At 29.4% G+C, this 24,626-nt stretch overlaps 1 protein-coding gene across 1 annotated transcript in view; it reads right to left on the bottom strand.

Moving 5' to 3' along the window:
- LOC129235221 (cell adhesion molecule DSCAM-like) overlaps positions 1–24,626 on the bottom strand; it is a 92,613-nt gene that overhangs the window by 46,786 nt on the left and 21,201 nt on the right. The window contains exons 9-12 of the mRNA XM_054868927.1: positions 23,847–24,128; positions 19,774–20,064; positions 16,906–17,196; positions 14,141–14,428 (exon numbers count right to left, since the gene is read on the bottom strand). Of these exons, the coding sequence (XP_054724902.1) occupies positions 14,141–14,428; positions 16,906–17,196; positions 19,774–20,064; positions 23,847–24,128 (1,152 nt within the window). The remainder of the gene's footprint in view (positions 1–14,140; positions 14,429–16,905; positions 17,197–19,773; positions 20,065–23,846; positions 24,129–24,626) is intronic.

Genomic DNA, 24,626 nt, shown 5'->3' with positions numbered 1-24,626 from the left:
AAAAAGCGTATATTCTTAAATTATTATTTTGACGGATGGGTAAAGCTCAGACTAAAACCACTTTCTAGAAATGTTTGAACGCAAAAAAATATTCGTAAGTAAATACTATATACATTTCCTTTTCTTAATGTTTATAATGTTTTCTTAATATAATGACTGCGACATTATAAAAATTTGTTTCAAGGGAAAATTAACATTAATACTTATTTGAATATAAATACCAAATTTGAAATAAAAACTATACTTTTAAAAACTCAAGATGGTTATAAGTTAACTTTTGAATTGAAAACATTATGAATCACATTGCTGTAAAATAAGAAGTAATTAAAACCAGTTGGAAAAGCAAATAATTATACGCTGGAAAAAACATTAATTTTTAAAACGAGAAACAAAATCAACATTAGGAGATCACAGTATATGATGATATGCTGAAATATAAAGCATTCAAAATGACAACGAAATATATTACCATTCGTGACAAGAAAGAATTTTTAATTGAGAACAGGAATAAATATTAAAATACAGAAAACTATTAATTTAATTGATATCTGATGCACTTAGTTTATATTTTCATATGATAAATTACAAAAATGAATTATGCATACATGAAACATTAGTGCAATAAAGGAACACTAAAACATTTTTAAATGAATGATGCTAATCATCATAGACAATTTTACAGATAATTAATAATTTTAGTAAAAATATTTCCTCGCAGTGTCATAAACAAGAAATGAACACGATAATTGAGGGTTTTTTTATCGTTCAATCTGAATAGTAAATTATTATTTTTATAATTTTTAAGCAGTAATCGATATATATAATGTGAAAAAAGAAAACAACAATTGTTTCATTTCATTAAAATTTATTTCATTTCCACACGATATATGAATACAAAGAAAGGATTTAAAGTATTTCAAGCGAAATAGAATCCTTAGTTTTTGATGTTCAAAAAACAGATATTTTTACTTGACAATAAAGCTTAAAAGTGTAAGTTGAGGAAACATACGCAGAGAAGCGATTTTTATCGAACGCTTTCGGAAACACTTGTACAAAAATTATAGGAGAAACCTTATGATCAAAGCCATCAAATAATAATAATAAAAAAGAAAATCAAATAAACGTGGGTAGGAGTTACATCATCAACAAAAAGCGTCTGCATGACTCACCCTTAACAGCTAACAATGCAGTTTGTTCTTCAACACCGAAAGAATTTTCAACGCGGCAAGTATAGTTGCCATTACTATTTGATTTCACAGACGATATAGTTAAAGCAGAAGTATAATCGTCAATACTCGATAAGAGAACGTCCCCAGTTGTTACAACTTTCCCATCTTTTAACCATGTAAACGATAACGGTATACTCCCTGAAATTGCCAAGCAAATAGCTACTGTTCTTTGTCCTTCTTCACCTCCTGTGAACATTAATGGCTTCAATACTGGAACGTCAGCTGAAAAAAGAAATGAAAACAATTTTTAATAGGTCATAAAAAACGTAACGCAATAATTTTAGCACAGGTGAGAGTTTAAACTTAATAGAACCCTTTTATAATGAGGTTCAGGTCATAATAACGTTGTTTACAGCAGAGTGCAAATACAATTATGGAATATCATTAAATATTCTTAAAAGATTTTCTGTAGATTAAAAAGGTAATTTGAAACTACGCCAGCAAACTAGACATTTTATACATTAAAATAATTACTTATTAATTAAAACAAAATTACTGATCTCATAAGATTCATTCGCGAGCGCATGTATGTGTTCTTTTTTGTGTGTGTGTGGGGGGGGGGGGGTACATCTATTATTAAAATTTACATGACATCAATAATTCCTAATAAGTTTTAGTTCAAATTGACACTTGTATATGAAGATAATTGTTACTTTGGTATCAATATTATTTGTTGCTCACATATTGTTTTTTAATGTAGTTCCTTCACTTTTTTTTAAGAATCAAAATTGTAAACAACTTTACCAATTTATTTTGTTTTTCAAGAGGTGGTTGGAAGAGTTGGGTCAGTAGAGGACCAATGAGTACCTGGAAACGGGATTGGGGAGTGAGAAAATAATACTTATCATGTAAGGTTGATTTCTTTATATGGGGCATTCCACGAAAAAGTCAACCTTCTTTTCCGCACTGGACGTTACATATATTTCATTAAAAAGTAATAATTTTAAAGGGTAATGACGAAATTTGTTACTTAAGAAAGCACACATAAGTTTTCAATTTGTTAAGCAGAAAAAATTAATGTTTTAAAGTATTATTTTTAATGACACATCAGACGTCACGTGCGGGACAAAATTACCGTTTTTTTTGTGAAATGGCCCAATGGAGAGTTCGTTATAGAAGGTTAGATTTTTTTTCCCTTTACACTTACTCAATTAAACGAATGTTTATCATTGTGTAAGAATACCTCAAACATTGCTTATTATATGTGAACTTGATTCTAAAACGTAACATAATCTTGCACTGAGATTTCAAATTTTGTTCAGGTTCTATAAAACACAAAACGGCCAAATTTATGAATAACAAGACTACATTACGTTAAAAAATACTTTATATAACAGCGGGAAAATTAAGTAATAAAATAATAAATTAAGTAAAATAAATATGAACTCACCTAGAGTTGTTTTTGCCACCATACTCCATGCGATGTATATAAACGTGAAACTGTGAAAGCACACACCATTTTTACTGCAAATTCGGCACATTATCAAATTGAACGAATTTTCGGTAAAGTAGTTTATCACGAATATATCTTTGGCGGAAACTTACACAAAGTGATTTCAGGTAAAATGTAACGTGCACTCAAGGCAAAATAAAGTACTGTATCTGAAACGATGTGTATTGCATATGTTTTGCGTTCACGGTACTATAGCGCCACATATCGTTGGGAAATGGAAACATTTACTAAAGAAAGATTATTTTAGAAAATTCTCTTTCAGAAAAACTACAGTGAAATGAGTTAATTGGAAAATTTCCCAGGGGGGAGAAGTCCTATAACTGTAACAAGGAACTTAAATGCTCTTTTTCATAGTGAGTGATAATTAACGAAGTTTTGTGCCATACACATGAAACTTTAAGAATAAAATGGCAAAAGTTATAAAGAAAGAAAAAAAAATGCTGAAAAATCTATACATTTAGCGATATAATAAGTATAACTGAGGACTTATTTCTGTTTAAAGAAGAATATTTACAAATAGTGAAAGATACTGCTAAGTATTTGTAGAAAAAAACCATTGCTTTGCATTCGACATGTTTAAAAATCCTATGCAATTGCAATAATGAATGCGACAAGAGCAACTGCTTGTCATATTAAATGTGTGAATTAGAAACTTGAGGAGTAAAAAAGTAATGATCCCTTTAGAGAACCTATCCTCGAAATAAATTGATAATCGTGACACACAAAAATTAAAAAAGAAAGTGAATAAGCCTCGTTGTACCGTTGATGATTAACGTATCATGTTTTTCGTCTGTTCCTTCTGCATTATTTACCCGACACGTATACCTTCCAATGCTATCTGGTCCAAGTTTAAAGATTGTAATCATGGAGCTATATTCTCCAACATTTTTGATTGTCAATCGCTGGTTGTCTTGCAGTTCTAAACCATCTTTTAACCATTTGAAGGTAAATGGTGGCTCCCCATTGACGACATTGCAGTTTACAATTACACGTTGTTTGACATCAATTTCTTTCGGAAAATGAATTGGACTTATCAAAGGCGCATTGGAACCTGTGGATGCAGAAAAAAGTTATTTGTTAGAATTGAACCAAAAGCATAACAAGAATAACATGATAAAAATATATTAACAATAAAGACTGAAATCCATTTAAAAATTTCACTGCTAGATTTGTTTCAGGCACTTTGAGTTTAGCTCTAGGGCTCATTGACATCGTTATAGATTCGTGATTATTCGGAAATTTGGTATAAATTCGATATTTTGGACACATTTTTTCAAACTTAATGTACCCTAAACATGGAAATCTAATACGTGAAATATTTGAATCATATTAACACTCTAATCCTGACTGAAGCTATTTTTTGTTGCGTAGGTTATATTTTGCAGATATTTAATTTTTGATTGTTTATTTACTGACGGAATAACTTTTAAAGTTATGATTTACATTTACAGTGAGGGGAAAATACCAAAACTATTGTTTTTACATTTTTGCATTTTAAACGACATCAATCACCATGGTGCTTGAGTGAAAACAATAAGACATATCTCATAATTTGTAGGGTGAGATTTGTCCATTGATATGTTACATGCATCGCCGAACCCTTTAGAGGTGTATATCTCTTTCCTTATCGACAAGAAAAAAAAATTTAAGCAATATTGAAAGATTTAAATCAGGATTTTGGGTTTAAAAAATCAACAAAAATTATTTCACAAAAACAGCGGCAATATTTCTTCCTTCATCTTCTTTTAAAGTCAGTGAATGAAATAAAATATAAAAACATTGGATGATATTAAATTCTGAATACTCAAAACAATAAAAAGTTCATCTTAAAAAGAGCAGGAATAATATACACTGAAAAGAAGTATGTTAAAGGTTGCAGAGCACTAAAACTTATAGCAGAAACAGCCATTTAATCGTTATAAATTAAAGAACAACTTTTAACTTCACAGCTGATAAATTACGTTAATATTGCTGTACAATTATACTTTTTACATATTGAGAAAGCATTGCAACCAAATATATATTTTCATTTCATCGTGCACAATCATTTGAACTGATATTCTATACTTTTTAGCAAATCAAGAAACAGATTAAAAAGAGCTTACCAAGTGTTGACGAGTAATGATGCAAGAAAACCCAGTACAATAAAAGAAGTTCCATCATAACCAATACTTCACAAGGTGTACAAAGGAATTTCCAGTAGTTATTCTACAAGAGATGTCTTCCAAGAGATCGCCGCGGCTTCAGAATTTCGCCATCGCTATACATTTTAATTCCTAGTACTGACAAAGAATCATAGGGCCACATTTGTTCTTGGTATATGGGCTACTAGCGCCGCATGGTGGTAAAATATAAAAACAAATTTTCTTGCTTGCAAGGTTTTTAGTTCATTTTTTAAAATTAATTAATAAAGTATGAAAACTTGTGCACAGAAAAAATACCATACTTTGGGTAATTAAAGCGAATTAAATAAAGTTGAAACCTATAACATGTTAAGTGTAAACTCGGTATAGGTTTTCAATTTTATTCAAGACTTATTCCAATATAATAAATACATTCAATATTCATAATTAAAATTGAATGTATTTAGCACTAAAGTTTGAATTCGATTACGATTGTTAAAAACAGCTAGTAGCAAAATGAAATTTAGTGAACTTATTTTCACCACAATTTATTTTTGCTTAAGAACTTTACATTAGCTATTTATATAAAATGTTAAATTTCGACAATACTCCCAAAAATACGTAGTTGGAAGAATGAAAAACTCTCAGAGAAAAATCTAGGAAGGATTTAATATTTAAGTTTTCCTTCGCTAAATATAAGAAAAATCAGTGGAAATTTGCACAATTATAAATAACACATTTTAAACTTTAAATATTCCTAGTTAAACACGTGAAGACATTTTTTTGTAACATAATATATTTTACAATCTTCGCACGTATGAAATATCGTACAACGTATACAAATTGAAATTATTTCAGATAAGAGAATTCTCAGAACTTTATATATATATATATATATATATATATATATATATATATATATATATATATATATATATATATATATATATATATATATATAAATAAAAATCTTTGGTGTTAGTATTCCAGTCTTATGAGAAAAACATACTTTCAAACGTAAAGATTTAAATTAAAGCGAAAAAAGTAACGAACTGTTACTTAACATACTTTTCCCCAATGCTACAATTGTATGGAAATATCAAATTATGAAAATAAAGAATAACGTAACGATTTCACAAACAATATAATTCTTAATGTTTGAAAATGCTCAAAATGCTTGAAAATGTTTCAAGGGAACCTATGGGCTGCATGGAGCTCCTTTCGGCGCTTTTACTGACATTCAGACAATGAAAAAAAAATCATGACAAAATTAATTTTTACGAGTGCAGACAATAGTCAAGGAAGATGTTCGTTAAAGTGAAGGTTCAAAAGTTACCTTTTACTTGCAATACATCAAATTTCTCGTCCGAACCATATTTGTTTGAAACACGACAAGAATAATTTCCGTTGCTATGAACGTTCAGTTTAAGTATTGTCAGCGTAGAAGTGTAATCATCGGGGAGTGCCGTAATAATATTATCACCATTTTTGACAATATCACCATCTTTAAGCCAGACGAAGGTAAAAGAAGGATCTCCATCCCCGACGAGGCAAGTCACACCGGCTCTTTTCCCGATTACAAGATTGTCGGAAAACCGGAATGGAATAATAACCGGCTTTGATCCACCTTAAATTAGAGAAGGATCCATAAAAATAACTTACAAGAACACATTTTACAAAAGTTTGTAAAGAAGTTGTAAGATAAGAAATCAGTAAAATTTAATTTATAAAAAGAAATATATAGGGAAGATTATTACAATTAATACTGTATTTACATAATTTTTTCACACAAAGTTAAAAATATGAGAACACGAAGTCAAATGAAATGCTACGTCATTTAAATTGCTACATACTGTTTGCTTACAAATCAAAGGGTAATACGGCTGAAAGAAAAAAAAAGAATGGAAAAAGAAAAAAAGAGAGAGATACAAGTTTCTTTTTTTCTTTTTTTGCATAACCCAAACATTTACAAAAACACAATTTTATGCTACAATTTCAACTGATGAGTTGTTACTCTAAATAGGTTTAAAAGCTTTGCTTTATATGCAAAGTTGAAAACTGTTAGAATATTGAGCATTTTAAGAAAGAGGACGTTCTTAAGGTTTATAATTTCAGAAATATTGCAAAACTTAGTGAAATAGTTTTCAAAATATTGCACTGTTCTTGCAATGTTGTGGTTTAATAATGTTGATTTTTTATAATTTATTCCTGAAGTACAAAAGGTAAATGTTTTATAATTGCAAAATTTTAAATTTATTTGGTGTGAAAAATACGGAGCGTAAAAATTAAAAAAGAACCATTTAACACAATATCGAATGTTCTGTTTAGTCTTTAAATGAAGTAATTAAAAATTAAAAGCAATCGGTTAATCAACTTTTCATATTATTTAAAACTAGATGATGCAAATTAAAAGTTTTAAAGTATGGGATTGCTGCAAGTTTTTATTTTACGCGTAAGTTACATATACTGAAATTCAGCCATAGATTTGGAATAAATCTAAAGGTTATCGGAAAGTGTTAAGGATCAGAACATTTGAAACATAATCAGAAAAAGATAAAAGCAGAAGGATGTTTCACATTGATACAAAGGTATAGCTAATAATTAAACGAAAACATTAACAATACTACAGATTGAAAATGAAACTTACCAGCGATAATAATGATGAAGTATAAAGACACGGCAATCTGAAATTGAATCCGAAGCATTATAAGATGAAGCAGCAGTTCACTTCAAGCGCTCATCGGATTTTTGTTACTTAAGAAAAAAGCCTTCGAGTTAATACTAGATGTAAAGTGTACCAATTTCGAAAACAAGGCAATGGTGCAGTTTTAAACGTTTTGAACGCGTACGGGAGCCGAGTGATCAAGAAAGAAAATATATTCACAAGAATGGCAGCTACAAATATGAAAGATAACAAGGACACTGGCGCCACATAGTGTGCAAAAATAGAGTTAAATAAAATTGCATCAATGGTTACAGAAAATTTTAACTTGGTTTTTAAAAGCATTTTACAATTTTCTTACGTCAAAAAACCAATGAGGTTTAATTTGGGCCAAAAGATTTTGATGTAAATAATTCAGTTATGATTTCAACATGGTCTTTCAAGCAGTAAATGGAAAATAAAAACATTAAATGTGATGTGTAAGTATTATTTAAACCTTTCATAAGAAGTAGATCGTGCTTCGCGTCCACACCGGCGGAATTAGAAACTTTGCACGTGTAATTTCCATTGTTATGCGCACCAAGGTTGGACAGAGAAAGAGTTGAAGTGAAAGTATCTACAATTTTGATTGAGTAAACTTCGCCTTCTTGCAATACACGACCATCTTTAAGCCACTGGAAAAGGAAAGGAGGATCCCCATCTATTACGTTGCATGCAATAACAGCTCTTTTTCCAGGTCGAAGATCTTTGTGGAAACCGAACGATCCGATCTCTGGTTTCGATAAAGCTGTAAAAAACACGAAAATAAAATCCATTGAGAGAGTTGAAATATTCTACAAGTTTAAGAGATCAAAATTAAGTGTAATCCAAAAAAAAAGTTGAAGGTAAAATACAGAAATTCTGTGTTGTGATAATTTTTTCAAAGTATATTTTCTTTCAAATCAAGAAACGACCTGCTTGCAACATATGTGTAAAAAATGTTAAAAAGTTCCCTTTTAGACAGGAATTTCACGGAAATTTTCAATAATAAGCACAATTTCCCAATTTAAAAAAATCTTAAAGATCAATATTCACGGGAAAAAAAACAAACAAACAAACATAAAACAATCGTATTTTCGATGATTAAGTTAATAAAACTTTTCATTTAAAACCTTAAACACGTTTCTTTTTTAAAAGTAATAATTTACACATTCTTTTCCTCATTAAAAAAAGCCTTTGGATATGTTAATTTTCTGTCTTACGTTTTCTTTGAACTGTTCCCAGAAACCTTAGGTTCCGTGGTACATTTCTGGGATTCCGAGAGTCAATTAGTAATTTGTACGAAAACAAAATATATATGAAGCTATCTCACTGATTGGTTATCGTTTATTCGATAAAACATATTAAAATAAATATTTAATAGGGATTGAAGACGAAAGCAGACAAAATCTATGTGGCTAGATTTCGGCTATTTGTGCGAAAAAAATGTAAGCATTTATCCGCTAACATAGCGACAGTAACATTACTTTTGTGCTAAAAAATTGTTTTTTCTTTCATTGTCTTCAATTACGGGATTTACATAATGTTAGGTACTGATCTAATTTAAATATTGTGTTCATTTGTTTTTCTAAGCGGGGGATTGGGCTTCATGAAAAATTCTTAATTAAGAGTAATCGAAGGGTTCCGTTAGTTCATAGTGTTTCAGCTTACAATCTAAACATTTGAAATACTGAACTTGAAAACATTTGAAAGAGAACTTTTTAGATTTCTAACTGTGGCACATACTTAAGTATTTACGAATCGCAAAAATTAATACCACTTCCGCAGCATTAATAAGGAATTTATTTAATAAAAACATTTTTTTCTAATGCAGTAACGTAAGGATTTTTTATATAGTTTAAAACATCTTATAGACATATTTCCATTGGAGAATGAAAGAAGAAAAACTATTCAAGATCAAAATGTTTTTTGGAGTAATATTATAAACAACTTTTGATAGAATCTTTCTTTAAGAAAGTTTCAGATTTTAGAAGCAGTTTCCCTTAACAAATATAAGTTACTTTTGAATACATTAATTGAAAGCTATGTTATTTACATTACAAAGCTAATTATTTTTATCAAAATTAAATTTGTATGTTTAGAAACTATGCAGCAATAAAAATTAATCTTCGGTGTTGTTTCGTTTTCAGCATTTTTGAAAAAATATGCAAAAAATGTGCTGAAAAAAATGCAGGCAAAGTAGTTCTACTTCCATAACAATATACATACAGCAAAAAGAAAACTACAGCCTGTTTTAAGGCTATGTTTAAAAATTAAAACATAAAAACAGAGAAAATATGTAACGACATGGTAACAATGTAAAACAAAAATATTGTGCATGTGTAACATGAAAACGATAACGTATTTTCTGAATTGTTTTGAGGATATTTGGAAAAGTCCTTTTTTTTCTTTTTGAATTAAAAAAGGAAGGAATTTTTTTCAGATCAATTTCCGGCACTCAATAAGATGAAATTAGTTTCTTTTATGCTTATAAGTTTTGATATTTTATGTTTTTTCTTTACGGCTGAACAAGATAAAATTACCTACGCATGTGAAAATTACCAAACCCTTTGAATAAGCAAGTAATTACAAAAACTGCATTGCTTTTCATGCATAATGGTTTTTTTCTTTAGACTTATTTGATAGTTAAAATGAAGTATTTTACTAATATATGCATAAAAATAGAGGTTTATGACACATGTTAGTGTATTCTTAGGGACGTTTATACACACCCACACACACACGCGCATATGAGTTTAAATTAATTGTTCTGAAAATATGAACACAGTTATTCTCGAAAAGTTTAATACACAATTCGACAAAATTTTAACAAAACGATTGAATTCAAATTATTAGGCTCTTTAGTGCAAATGTAATATAGGTAGGACAAAATTAAAACCAATTTCTTTTAGAGTGTGACTGAAAAGCTAACTTACCGGTCAAGCTTCTGAAATGGATTACCGAAAATAAGGACGCTATTGCCAGGCGCTGCAAGAACATGATGGAAAAGCTTCAGAACCTCAACTGAGTTGATTCAAATATTCTAGAAACGAATTCAAGAGTAAGAAATTGATAACAAGAAAAACACACAGTATTACGAATTTAAAAGCGAGTTAAACGAAGCAGATCTTACCTTCATAGTCAATGAGTAAAATATCTTTAATGCTGAAAAGTAGCACATCATTACATGATGTATTAGGACACTGGCGCCACACAGTGAAGAAAAATGAAGTTAAAAATATATGTGTCAAGTTTGACAAAATAATTTTCATAAATGTTTTGAACGAGTGTTTTCGGAAACGCGCAGAATGATAATATAATTTTTGTTATCCTTTTTCTATTGCGTTCAAGTCCATTACGTGTACAGACAGTTCCTCGCCCAAGAATATTTTCCCCAGTCTGTCAATATTTTTATGCTGGTAACACACAGCATTTTTTAGTTTTGATAAAAATGTAAACTATTTTCTTAAGTTTGAATAAAACAACGATTTATTGACAGCCAACAAAATTAAAAAGAACTCTAAGCATTTTTATACAAACTATTTCAAACTCTAGTATTATTGAGGTTTAAACAAGAACTTCATGTTTCGCATACGTCTCAACATATTAAATCGAAATTTCATGTGAAAATTCGTAATAGAGCTTTAAAAAAGATTAAGTTTTAAACAACTTTAACAAGAAAACTCCTAATATTTTTACTTTCGATAGAAGCGGGCAAAGAAATCTTTTGCAGAAATGAATAAATGTTTTCCGAACATTAAAAAAATATTTTTTAAGCAAGTGATTGAGTGCAAAGACCATAGTGTAAAAACGATTGGTGTAAAAAAAAAAAGGTCAATTATGTAGCTGTAAATGTATTTCTCTTTAACAGTAAAATGGAAAAATGCAAGGACCACATTATAACACATTTTTAAATAAAAACAACAAAAAGTTTTACGTTTTAGGACATACAACTTTGAAGCTAAGAATTAGTAGCCAATTTCCAAATCGATCGCATCATACGTTGGAAAGAAAAAAAGGTTTCAATCCTAGTTGCACAGATTATAAACAGTCAGTGATGCGTAGGGCGTAATTTTGCTCCACAACAGTTCCCGAGTGATTACACAACTATTCCAATAATTAAGTTTCTAAATACATAAATAAATTGATAAATACGCAAATGATTAAAATGTAATTGATAATACATGAAATGAAGTATTACATTGCGCACTTGTTACTTCCAAGATCAAACTTGTAAACAAACTGTGCTAATATATTTATAAATTTTTTCTGCTATGATAAATATTGATTCAACATGGACCAAAAATTCACTTCATTAATTTAATAGTATTCAAAGTGGTTCACAAAACGTAAATATATCATTTCGAATGAAGGATTTTCGCAAGTTTATCATTACTAAGATGTACGGAAAAAAAGTACGGGCTCGTAAATATAATTCAAGGAAAAATAAATAGTTGTACGAAATTGGAAAATTTAAATAAGATCTTTTGCCTTTTATAAGCAACATGTCATGCTTTTCGTCTACTCCCACGTTGTTACTGACTTTACAAGTGTAATTTCCGTTGCTTTCAGCACTCAGGTTTGAAATAGATAAGGTTGACGTGTAACCATCAATGCTGACTATTGAATAAACATCGCCATCGTTGAGAATATGGCCGTCTTTAAGCCAGTTGAAGGAAAAGGGACCATCTCCGTCTATGACACCACATGCAACAAAAGTCCGTTTTCCGAGACGAAGGTCTCCAGAAAAATGAATCGGCCCGATTTCAGGTTTCTTTAATCCTGTAAAAAAAACGAGAAATGAGAGTAAATCAGTTTCGAGCTGCGAGCAAATGTAACATAATGTAAAGCACAGTAAGGAAATGCATAGTTGTTATAGTAAACACCATGTAGGTCATTAAACTAAGTTACGCTACGACTCAAGTTTACTTATCACATTTAACAATGAAGATGGATATTTTTAATATTAATAAACTGATGTTGTATTTATTTAAATGATTGGGTCTGTGAAAAAATTGCGATGTTAGTGAAGAAAAAGGCAAACACATTCGCTAAGAAGCTTGCTTGAAAATTAATAGTTTTAATTTTGCAGATTAATCTTTCTACCGTTAAAAGAAATACTAGTAGTTGAATATATTTATGTAATCTTAAGCACTTTATAAAATAGGATTAGTTGTTTGTTAAACTACTTACCTTAAACGTTGAAAAAAATACTGATACGCAAATAGTATTAAAAACATGCAGCTAATCACTATTAATACTGTAATTGCGAATTGATGTGTTTTTGTGATTTATTAAACCATTCAATAAATCAGAGCTTCCTTGAATAGATTTTTGAAATCATGAAACAATTCTAAATATTTAGAAACATGCATAAAATCGTAACAAACAATTAAAGGTTAGATAATTATTCATTAAAATATGTTTTGAGTATAAATTATTCAGTGTAGGCAGCAATTTATATAATAAAGAATGAATTATATGTTCTAAATGAGATAAAATCATATTATGTGGAAAACCGAGTGTGCTGTACTTAAAATTTCACTAAACACAATTGAGCAGTGCTTATAATAATTAAAAAAAATATTTATACAAAACAATAAAAATGGCGTTTAAAAGGATACAAATTTATAACGTATCTCAAAATAACGATCTCGAATGAACAATAGACATAAAAAAAAGCACGGGTGTATCATCTTTAAAATTGAAAAGTAATGTTTGAAACATAGAAATTATACTGAATTGTTATTGAAAATAGCTTTTAATATACTGTTCATAACTTTTTTTGTAGCTATCACAACAACATCTTTACGTTTTACAAAATAGGTTAAAAATAATCATGCGATTTATTTCCACAGAAAATTAAATGTTACAACAAACTTACCAAGTACAACGGTGACGGTAAAATACATGGTTGTCTGCAGGAGAAGCAAACCTTCCATGGCTTAAGAAGTGCGATGCTCTCTGATTCTGAAGATCAAATTCAACGCAACAGTTAAATTTTCTTTATCGAACTAAACCTTATATAAACAAGCACAAATTAAAAGAATTAAATTCTTGTACATTCGCTAGGTGTAGAATTAACTCATGAACATGAAGCACAAAAAACATGACCAAACACTTTGAAATATGAATAAACACATCGTCACAAGAAAAATAACTGATGGAAATCAGTATAGTAGCGCCACATAGTGTCAGAAAGAAAAAATAAAATGTTTTTAAGAAGTATGGTACTAGCAAAAATTGAGCAAAATTCTAGTTATCCAAGTTGTCAACATTCAATTTAATTTTTAGAAGAAACAATGAACTTTTAAAAATGAATAAAGTTTCTATTAAAAATATAAACACAAAGCATAAAAACAAAAAATAGCTATAAATGCAGGTAAGTTACTAAATAATCGTTAGTAATGTTCCCAAATAAAATGATTTTTTTCCCTCAAAAACTCGAACTTTGAAGTATTTTCAGAAAGTAGGCTCAAAAATGGGAACTTCTACTGCCGTTAAAAACTGCTTAATAAGACTTTCACGGCCGGCGTCAACATGAGATAACACTCTCGGGCTTATTGCCGTTATTTTTACGAATTAGTAATTGGTCCAATATTTGAAATGCATGAAAAACTTAGAGGTTAAATGTTCTGGAATCGAGAAATCTCACCATTAACAAGAAGTGCATCAAATTTTTCATCTATACCATCTTTATTTGATACTCTGCAAGAATAGTTTCCATTGCTTTCAGCACCAAGTTTTGCGATAAATAAGGTAGATGTGAAATCGTCCTTTGCAACAGAAAATCCTGCAGTTTCTTTGATTTCATTTCCGTCTTTAAACCAAGTAAATGTAAAAGGTGGTTCGCCGTCGATGACAACGCATACTACTCCAGTTCTTTTACCCACGGCGAGATTGCCGGAGAAACGAAATGGTCTGATGTCTGGTTTAGAGAAACCTAAATGATCCACAAATACAGGCATTAGAAAAAGAAAAAGATAAATATCTTCCATGCATCCACACTAAAGTAAAATACCTTTAGTTACAAATAGTAAAAATGTATATGGTAAGGTTTTATTTTTTAATCATGCAAGGATTAGTTTAAGTAAGTATTTTAATTTTTTTTATTGGAAATAAGAAAAGTTACATTTTTAAAATTGATAAAGCATTATACAAAATGTCTCCTACCTACAAAATATTTTTTGAAAATAATATATATAAATAACAAATATCTCGATTTTCTCTCTCACACACACAAACACACGTATATAAAACTGAGTTTTAAGCAGTATAAATGGAACATGGCGTGTATATATATATATATATATATATATTAGAATCGCTTACTTCTAACAATGTCCAACAGCATTTTTCACAAAACATTTTGATTTCTCTCTGTCTTCTCCCCCTTAAAAAAACAGCACTGAAAAGAAATTGCTGAACGCGTAACGTAGTAAAAGCGAAAACAACGTGAATTGGTGCAACTAAAAATAAATATTTATTGCTGATTGTACAAATTACATTTTAATTTCTTTCTGACTGTAGGTTCAACCTGACGAAAAGAGCAATCGCTCCAGAAACTCCTCGGTGATGTAAAAAATCTTTTCATTTGCAGCAATTCGAGTATTATTATTATTATACGCAATACAAACTTTTTAACGTCTTTTTTTGGAAGGGGATGTTGAAAAATGCTGTTAGCGTTTGTTAGAAGTAAGCAAATGCAAAAATATTGATTGAAAAATTAAAAAAGACAAGCGTTGATAAAGTCTTATTGTCAATAACTGTGATTTAAATTAGACGAAAGCATCGTGTCATCTTTTCCTCTCTCTTCCCTTTTTCAATCTAACTTCAGTTCATTCTCCCCCATTTTACCCAAAAGTTTTCGTTTTCTAGATTTTGATTGTTTTTCCTATCATCAATATTATTCCATTCTTAAAAAATGAAAAAATCTAAAACAAATTTCATTAAAACTAATAATCTTGTGTTTGTATTAAAACTTTTACTATAATTATGAAGCATTTGCTGAAATTACAAGTAACCTGAGGGAGAAAAGTCTACATATTTTGCTTATGCATGCTTTATCGAATAATTTTTTAAATAATTTTTAATAATTGTTAATAACCTATTACAGTTAAAACAGAAACATCATTTAAGATAAATTAAAAGAGTATTACTTACTTGTAATTCTACTAAAAAGACACAAGTGGAGAATAATCTTCAGGACATCAAAATATGCCATCGAATAGTCGCTCGTATTTCACGGTTCTTTTTACACAAAGGAAAAATATTTTTTGTGCAATTATAAAGTAATGAAATACATATAATCATATAATTAACAGACATGCATTTTTAATGCGCTAAGTCTAGATGATATGCCGATTAACCTTTCCTTTAAGAGAGTAAAAAATAAATGGCTGATTCAGGGTACTTTTGGTGTAAAATATCAGCAGTACACACACAGGATACTAGCGCCACATAGTGACGTCGAAGAAAAGTAAAAATGCTTCGAACGCAAACTTTAAAAAAAAAAAAAAAAAAAACTGCTACAAGTCGTATACGAAAAATTGGTAAGTAAACATAGACATAAAACACGAGCCCCCCCCCCTCTCTGAAACAAAAATCAGTACACCAATATCTTTGAAAGTTTGAATATAAAAAATCAAAGTACGGAACGATTGTAATAAAATATCCAAATTTCAAATATCAAGAAAAATAAACTACTAGCACAAAAACACGTTATAAATTGTACAGTAAAGGAAGAAAACGTGGTTACAATAGGGTAAAAACTAGTTTTATGGAATTGAATAATATTTCAGTTTTATTTTGGAATTTATAGATAATTTTGCAATATGATTTCATAACAGATCACTGAAAGATAGGGCATGTGGCATAATATAAAAGAAGGTAGCGTAATATTTTGTATTTCCACACATTTTAAGTGTCGTCATTTAAAAGCATACACAAGTGTAACTGCCCATACGAGTAAATGCTATTCGAAAATTATTGGTCCAGACAAATTAGCAGAAATGGCTCTGGTACTTCGCTGCATTCTAAAAAGTTGAATTTTTTAAATATAGGGAATCAACATTATAATTAATCTACTAAAAATAGAAAACTGTACATCTTATGGATAAAATAAGAAAAAATAAGAAAATTATTCTTTTTCAAAGTTGAAGAGAAAATAAATATTGTTTTAGGGAAATACGTTGCGGTTAAAGTCACGAAATACCTGAAATGCACAAGTGTTAGACTTTAACGTAGAAGTTCGAATTAAACATCTGATGTTTCTCACTCACCCCATCCTGCGAAAAAAAATAATGTTTTTTTTTTAAATAAGAAAGCAATATCAATCGCAGCTTAAAAATTCTAATTCATGTTGTAACAAAAGTAGAAAAATATCGTAAGTATCGCAAGAAAAAATAATGGGAAAATTGCCTTTTACAAGGAGTACTCCATGTTTTTCAACGGTTCCCGCTGCATTGTCAACTTTGCAAGTGTAATTGCCATTGCTTTCGGCTGCAAGTTTAGTAATAACTAGAATGGATGTGATATCCTCAGGATTTCCAATGAAAGAGTATCCTTTGATACGTTCCAAACTGACACCATCCTTAAACCAGGAAAACCTAAACGGTGGTTCACCATCAACGACTGTGCAAGTGATAGCTGCTCTTTTTCCGAACTTGAGATTGCTAGGAAATAGCAGTGAAGAAACTTCCAGTTTTGAACCTGAAAAATATCAACATATGTCTTAAAAGTGCGTGCTAAACTTGTTAATAAAAAAAATAAAAATAAAAATCAGAACAAGAAGCTATCTCTATCCTTTTCTCTTAAACGTTTCCAAAAAATTATAAATTTTACTTCTTAATAAATTACATTTGAAATAAATTTTTACGTACAGTAAATCTGAAATTTTTTTTCCAACCGTAAAATGTTACATATTTTAAATCGAGTTTCAATCAACTTCACAAAAAGTACAACAGTTAAAAAATTTCATAGAATATTGACCCAATTCGACCAAAAAGCTTGGCCACCATTATTTCGTGTTAAGGAAAGATTACGTACCCGTGCAGCTTATTCATGAATTAACTTTATTTTATATAAGTGTGCATTAAAATCCCGTATAAATGTATCGTAAAATTAATTTTTGTATGAATTTGAAATAAAGTATGATGTAAAAAAGAAAAAATAGAATGTAAACTTACAAAAATTCCAACTTAGAATATCAATGTTTTGAAGCCAATGGTTTTCTCGAAAAATTGCGAAAATGTTAAATTAGATTTTAAAGAAAAGTGTGCAGACTATTAATGAAATAAAAGATATTTTCAGTCTATTAAAATGAAATAAAAAGTATATTACTTAGGGTTGGTTCAAGACAATCCTAAAATTTCAAACTATACACTTCTATATTATCATTTCCATGTTTATATTTTCCGATCTGTAGTTATAAGAGGTCCTCAGTAAATGGTTATTACATATTTAACTTTATGTGTTGTAAATCACTTTTATAACTATTCAGGTTGTAAAATTTGTTAGGGGTATTTACATCTGAAGCTCTCAAATTTATATATTAAGGAGCTGTTGGCACCTCCAAAATAGGTGTGCAACACATATATACATATTTTCAATTTGAGCAATAAATTGCTCATTTTTTCAGTACAAAGTTAATAGATTTCCAATAAAATGGCTTGAATATAGTAAAGTTAAACTTATTGTTAATTCAAATTTTTGAATGGCGAAAATGCCGAAAATAAATTCAGTGAAGCAATGTTTCCTGTCTAATAAAAAAACATTAATCAGAAATTCTGTGGCAGAGTAATTAAATTGCTTATCAATAAACTAAAAATACTAGGGATTATTACGTGTGTGGATGAGATATGGCAGCAATAGTTTTGGTATCATAACTTTCAGGACTAAGTTATAATTTTTACAACTTAATGGCCTTTTTCTCCCTCAAAATTTTTATGTTAGAAAAGCATTAAGAACTTCAGTTGCTTAACGTCTGAAGAAAAAAACGATTTATTAAATAAATAAATATATGAATAAAAATCAAGAAAAGATATTATCATTTTTTATTCTCATAGTAGTGCCTAAAAATGCATTTCATGTCCAGGAAAGGTGTGATTGAAACTTGAATTATACAAATATGATGAAGCAAATATTGAAAATATTTAGGTAAAATTAATTACATTATACAGCTTTTTAAAATAGTAAATTGCTAGAAATTATCATTGGGGGAATTATATAAATAAGATTTGTATGAATCATTACTTACCGCAGGTACATGAGAAGAGTAAAAGAAGAATAGCTGCTTCATAGAGAATTAATCTTGAAAAATGAAACATGACGTTGTAGTTCCAAAGTATGAAGAGTCTTTAATAGCGAATTTGCAACACTATATTGACAGTAAAATGTAAACTTATTTTTCCGTGTTAGTACTGATGTTATAGGTGACGCGATCAGCTACGTAACAACTGATGACTGAACTGCATAGATGTGTAATATGTACCACAATTGGAATACTAGCGCCACATAGCGTCAAAAAAAGTAATGAGAAATTCACAATTATTTTGTTTCTAACTTTTCTCTGAATTTTGTTACACTGCATTTAAAGAAACAGGTAGTACAGGGAATATTATATCGGAAAAAATAAGAGAGCATACCCTATGAACGTTATCCCTTAGGATGAGGAAATAATCATTGTGCAACAAAATAATCATGAAACAAGAGACAGTGTCATATTATTCGTTACAAATAATTACTTTAAAACTTTTATTACCCAATAAAAATCCGTAGAAGTCAGGGAGAAAAAAGCACACAATGGAACTTCGAACAAAATAAAATAGAAATTTAGAACATTCTAAAAACAAATGGTTTAATACGTCCATTAATCAAAGTTGTGCACTGAAATTAATAAGTTTAGTTTATTTAATAAACTCATTTTATCCACTGGAATTAATAAATACGATAATACACTGTATAATGCATTAAAAAGTAGTATCTATTACGTAAAATATGAATGTGTCGCGTTAATCTAAATGTCTGAATTTCGTGAATTCTTGAATAAAGTTTATGAATCAGTTACATTTTTATATTAACAATAAATTTGATACAAATATCAAAAGTGACAAAAAAAAAAAAAAAGTTTACCACCAAAGGAAAAAAACAAGTACCAATTCACTTTCTCATGAAAAAAGAGAAAGAAAATGTACTTCCTTTTGTACAAGTTTGTTGAAAACACATGAAATAATTTTAAAACAAATATGCAGATATTAATTTAACACTAAAATAAGAAAATGAAATTGCCTTTGACTTGAAGCAACGCATTTCTTTTATCATCCCCATGCCCATTAGTAACTTTGCACGTGTAGTTACCATTACTGAAGCTGTCAAGTTTAGAAATGGACAACATTGAATTAAACCCATCCATAGCTCCAATAAAATAGTTACTATCTTCTTTGAGCAAGATATTATCTTTGTACCATGAAAACGTAAATGGCGGTTCTCCATCAACAACTGTGCAAGTGATAGCAGTCCGTTTACCAAATTTAACTTCAGCAGAAAAATGTAGTGCTGCCAGTTCGGGTTTCATTGCTCCTGGAAGAAATACGCAATACAAATAAATTCTGAATTGAGAGTATATGTTCGTTATATTTTTTAACAAAATACAGCACAAATACTAGTTCATATGAATGCATATATGTTGAAATACGAGTTATTACATTAACTTGAATAAACTCTTTCAGCGACATAGAATGGCTTTGATGAATATTAAAATTGACACCAAAAATTACACACTCAATTGTGGATCTTTCCGTAAAGTATAACAAATCTAAAAAGAGTACTGCAATTTTCCCTGTCAGAATAATTTTAAAATGACGTACAAGGGGTTAAAAGGCATCACATTCAATTTCACTGTTGAGTGTTAATGCTAAATACAAGCTCGCCATTTGGGGGATCACTTGCTTGGAGGGGGACAGAAGGACAGAGAAGTCGAGAAGATATTTAACATTACGTCATTAATACTTTTTAAGAGGCGAACTATTTATTCTCATCGAGTTTGAGAGGGAAAAAAAATCATCTTTAATATTTACAATTATTTAACTACATCGTGTTGTAAACACGTAATACACAGAATTTCAAAATCTCATTGAACACAATAAATCTTTGTGCTCAAAATTTAAATTCAACTTATAGTGAACTTAGAAAAGACTATTTTAGATGAAACTAAATAAAAAAAACTATATATTTTTTAATTCATTATTACTTTTCTACCGTTATAAACAATGCACAATAATAACATGCTAATACCAGTTTTTTATTATAACAAACTACAATAGCTGTTAACACAAATACTAGCGTGCTGTAATAAAGTTTCGATTTGTGCACTATTTTTTAAGTTCCAACTAAGAATTATGAAAATACTGTTAATTTTTAGAGGGGGAAAAAGCACTGGAAAAATATTTTCACCCGATTTAAAAGGATTTTTTTTGCTTCAATTTTAGACTAGCATACTGTCATTTTCCGAATAGTTCTTAAAAATCTTTTCGTTTGGGAATAGATAGCATTTATAATGTTCCAGTAAGTGCTATTGAATGTATATGTATCATTTGTGGACAAAAAAATCCTACTCTTAAACTTAGATACAAAGCTTTTTTGTTCCTTGGTACAGAATATTACGGAAGTATGAAGTTTAATGAAAAATATTGAACTTCAAGCCGCAAATACATGAACGTATATTTTTTTTAGAAGCCCAAAATAAAATAAATTTACACATAATTATTAATAGCTAAGATTCTTTTAATTTCATTTTACTTTGCATACCATATTATTTTAGAAAACATATTCTAGTCGTAGCAGATTTTGGCAAACCATCAGGAATATGAGCGACTGTTTCCGTACTGTTTTGCCAAAATTGAAGAAGGGTTGACTTGGAAAGTAATTTTTTCGTTATGCCTGCTCAAGGATGTATCTGAGATGATATATTTGACACGATTCCTTCGGGCAGCTTCCATCTAAATTATCGAAAAACTACAACCATAGCTCTAAAATTTATGGATTTTAATTTCTCCCTTTTTGAGATCATTTTATTATTTATAGACACACTAGCGTGGAAGCAAAATATAGTCAAGGAATATGAATCCTTTACGTACTTTATGTATCATAAACAATATCTATACAATTAAATTTGCATTTGATAAAAGCAATGGCAATATTAAAATGTGAGCATGGTTTTTAACGTTTTGTAAGAAACGCATTCGATCCATCGCGGACAGATAAACTAGGATTAAAAAAAAAAAAAAAAAAAAAAAACTCCCAAGCATCTATTATATTAAATAAAGAATTCTGAAAATGCTTCGCTGCTGAAAGACATTCAATACATTGAAATTACGTAACTAGCTCGACCTCCTTTTAAAAGGATAAAATAGCCATAGTTTTAAAAATTTCCCTAAAATCACAAACCAGGTTAAAAGTTAAGAACCTAAATATTTGCTAGTAATAACTCAACAATAAATTCCTTCATGATTACAGAGCATTCACTAATGCATTCAGTAATATCTACTTTTAATTTTATTACTTTCTTAAGTGAAAAAGATGAAAGACTTACCACAACTTGGAAACAGGAAGATGCTCAGTATAGCAAAGCGAAGACAAAACAAGTAATTCATATTGACGAAATTTTCAGGTTGGAAACGGCTGTATACAAAAGTACATGAATTAAAGGTAATGTTCTTCGAGTTCATAAATTCGCGAACCTTAATATATATATATATATCGCATTCCTTAAGCATTCAAAGCGTTTCCTGGTAAGAGCGCTACATGCCAGTAAAACAACGAAGGCTCTCTATGAAAGCCTCTAGATTCCAAACTGTAGGATCATAGGACACTAGCGCCACATTGTGGCACGGAATGAAAACAAAATTATGAAAGAAAAATATTTTAATGACAATTTAAAAAACTAGATTGGCATTGCTTTTTATTTGTGCCTTGTGACATAGACAATATCTATATGTTATTACGAAGCAATAACACATTAATATATATGGATTTTATCATACACAACACAATTAACAGTAAAGAGAAAGAGATTATAATTCATTCCAAGTAACGAGTTATTCAGTAAGCAGTTAAAGTAACGTTAGTTTAAGCACTACTTTAATTTCTATTTTAAAACATTAAAACTTTCATCCATAATTGGATTTCGTACCACAGCCCCAGTCCCATCAAGCTAACCGAGTCATTTAGGTATCATTTCGTTAAATTTGTTCTACAAATCAATTAAAATGACTCATGTGGTAAACAAATGCTTTTTTTCTAAAAATTCATTAGATGAAATGCTATTCCAATCATAACTAGGTGAATAGAACGCTTGTTTCGGAAGAACTAATTTCGACTAGTCTTTCATTCACATATTACAACAAGTGTAAAAATTAAAACTAACGTTAACAAACTATGAATAAAAATGCTACTGTGAACATAAATATATATTTATACGACGCATGCAAGAAATATAAACGACCATTTTCTCAAACTTGATAACCGCGTTTATCTTAAAAACATTTTTGAAGCAATAATTGTACACTTCGTTTAGCATTTTTTAATACACACACACACACACACACACACACACACACACACTAGCGCATCATTTTAAGAAGAAAATTTAAATTAGCTTTTTAAGGCAATGAATGAGATAAAATATACATAGCTACAACGAGACTGTTTTTCCAATACACTCGCGAAAAAGTTGTTAATGAAATATTCAAAAAAAAAAAAAAAAAGCAATCAACTTAGAACAACAGTGAATAATAACACTAATAGGTAACATATTTGCGTGTCTTTCAAGGAGTTCAAAGACAATAAACCCATAAAAATATACAAACTACTTTTTGCATGCCGTAATTTGTATAATATAAAAATTTAGTAACTTTTATAAAAGGTGAGCTATAAGAAACTCGGATAAGAATGCATCAATTTAAGCTCAAGAAAAATAAAAAACAAATCTAAAGATAATTTCCTCCGAAGAATTACTTTAGTAACTAGCAAATATTTAGTCAATTTTATTTTCAAAAAAGGACAAAGATATTTAATCTGTACAGTCAAACTTTACTATAAGGTAAATTGAAAATATTTTTTCTTCATTGATTACCCATAATTGTGTAATAAATGCATCCATGCTTTGAGGTTTTGTAAAAAAGTCCGCAACAGAAAATATGGAGTTTAAAAAACATTTGTTCTTACCAAAATATTATTTGCTTTAAAGATTGATGAAAATCTGAAAATAGGTTAGTACGAATATGAAAATGCATGACAAAAAATTAAAAATAAAAAAACAGAATAATAGTTTAAAATATCAGAAACATAAGCTATTAGTTCACCTTTCATGCTTAACACATCAGATTTTTCATCCATACCCGCAGCATTAGATACCTTACAGGTATAATTTCCATTGTGTTGAGCCCCTAAGTTTGTTATGATTAAGGTAGAGGTGAATTCGTCAAAAAGTTTGATGTTTGAGTCTTTCTCTTCTTGAGAGTCTTTGAACCATTGGAAATTGAAAGGTGGATCGCCATCCAACACATTGCAGAAGATGCTGATCCGCATTCCAACGCTTAATTCTCCAGCAAAATTGAAAGGTTTGATTTTAGGAGCCTTAAGAGCTAAAGAGGTAATAGACGAATACATTACGAGCGAATAAATGCATACATACATAAAAACTAAATGAATTAGATACAAAATACGATTATTGTTACAATATCAGTTTTTCTTTCGGACAAAAAGTTAATTAAATGCTCAGTGTTAAATAGAGGAAGAGTTCATAGTTCTACTACGATGTACTAAAACTCAGAATGGAAAGAGAGCTCAGTTAAGCTCTTTACGTAACAAGCCCTCAAATGAGGAATAAGAACATAAAATGGTAGTTATGATTTTGTTCCATCTTTATTGAGAAAGTTTTCCCACTTTCCAGCTACTAAAGTTATAATCTGCATATAATCATAAGTGCTGTGCGAAATTATTTTCTTGAAATATAGTGAAACAAGAGTGTCGAGTTGGTGAAGAAGATTATCGAACTGTGCAAATATATGTTTTTTTTTTACACTAAAAATACTTAAATTACTGCCTTTTTAATGAAATGATGGTCCTTCATTTTCTACCAA

Source organism: Uloborus diversus, chromosome 2 (genome assembly GCF_026930045.1).
Source record: "Uloborus diversus isolate 005 chromosome 2, Udiv.v.3.1, whole genome shotgun sequence".
In the NCBI taxonomy this organism is placed as follows: domain Eukaryota; kingdom Metazoa; phylum Arthropoda; class Arachnida; order Araneae; family Uloboridae; genus Uloborus; species Uloborus diversus.
The sequence above is the reverse complement of the archived record's forward strand: the minus strand, read 5'-3'. Positions and strand labels throughout refer to the sequence as shown.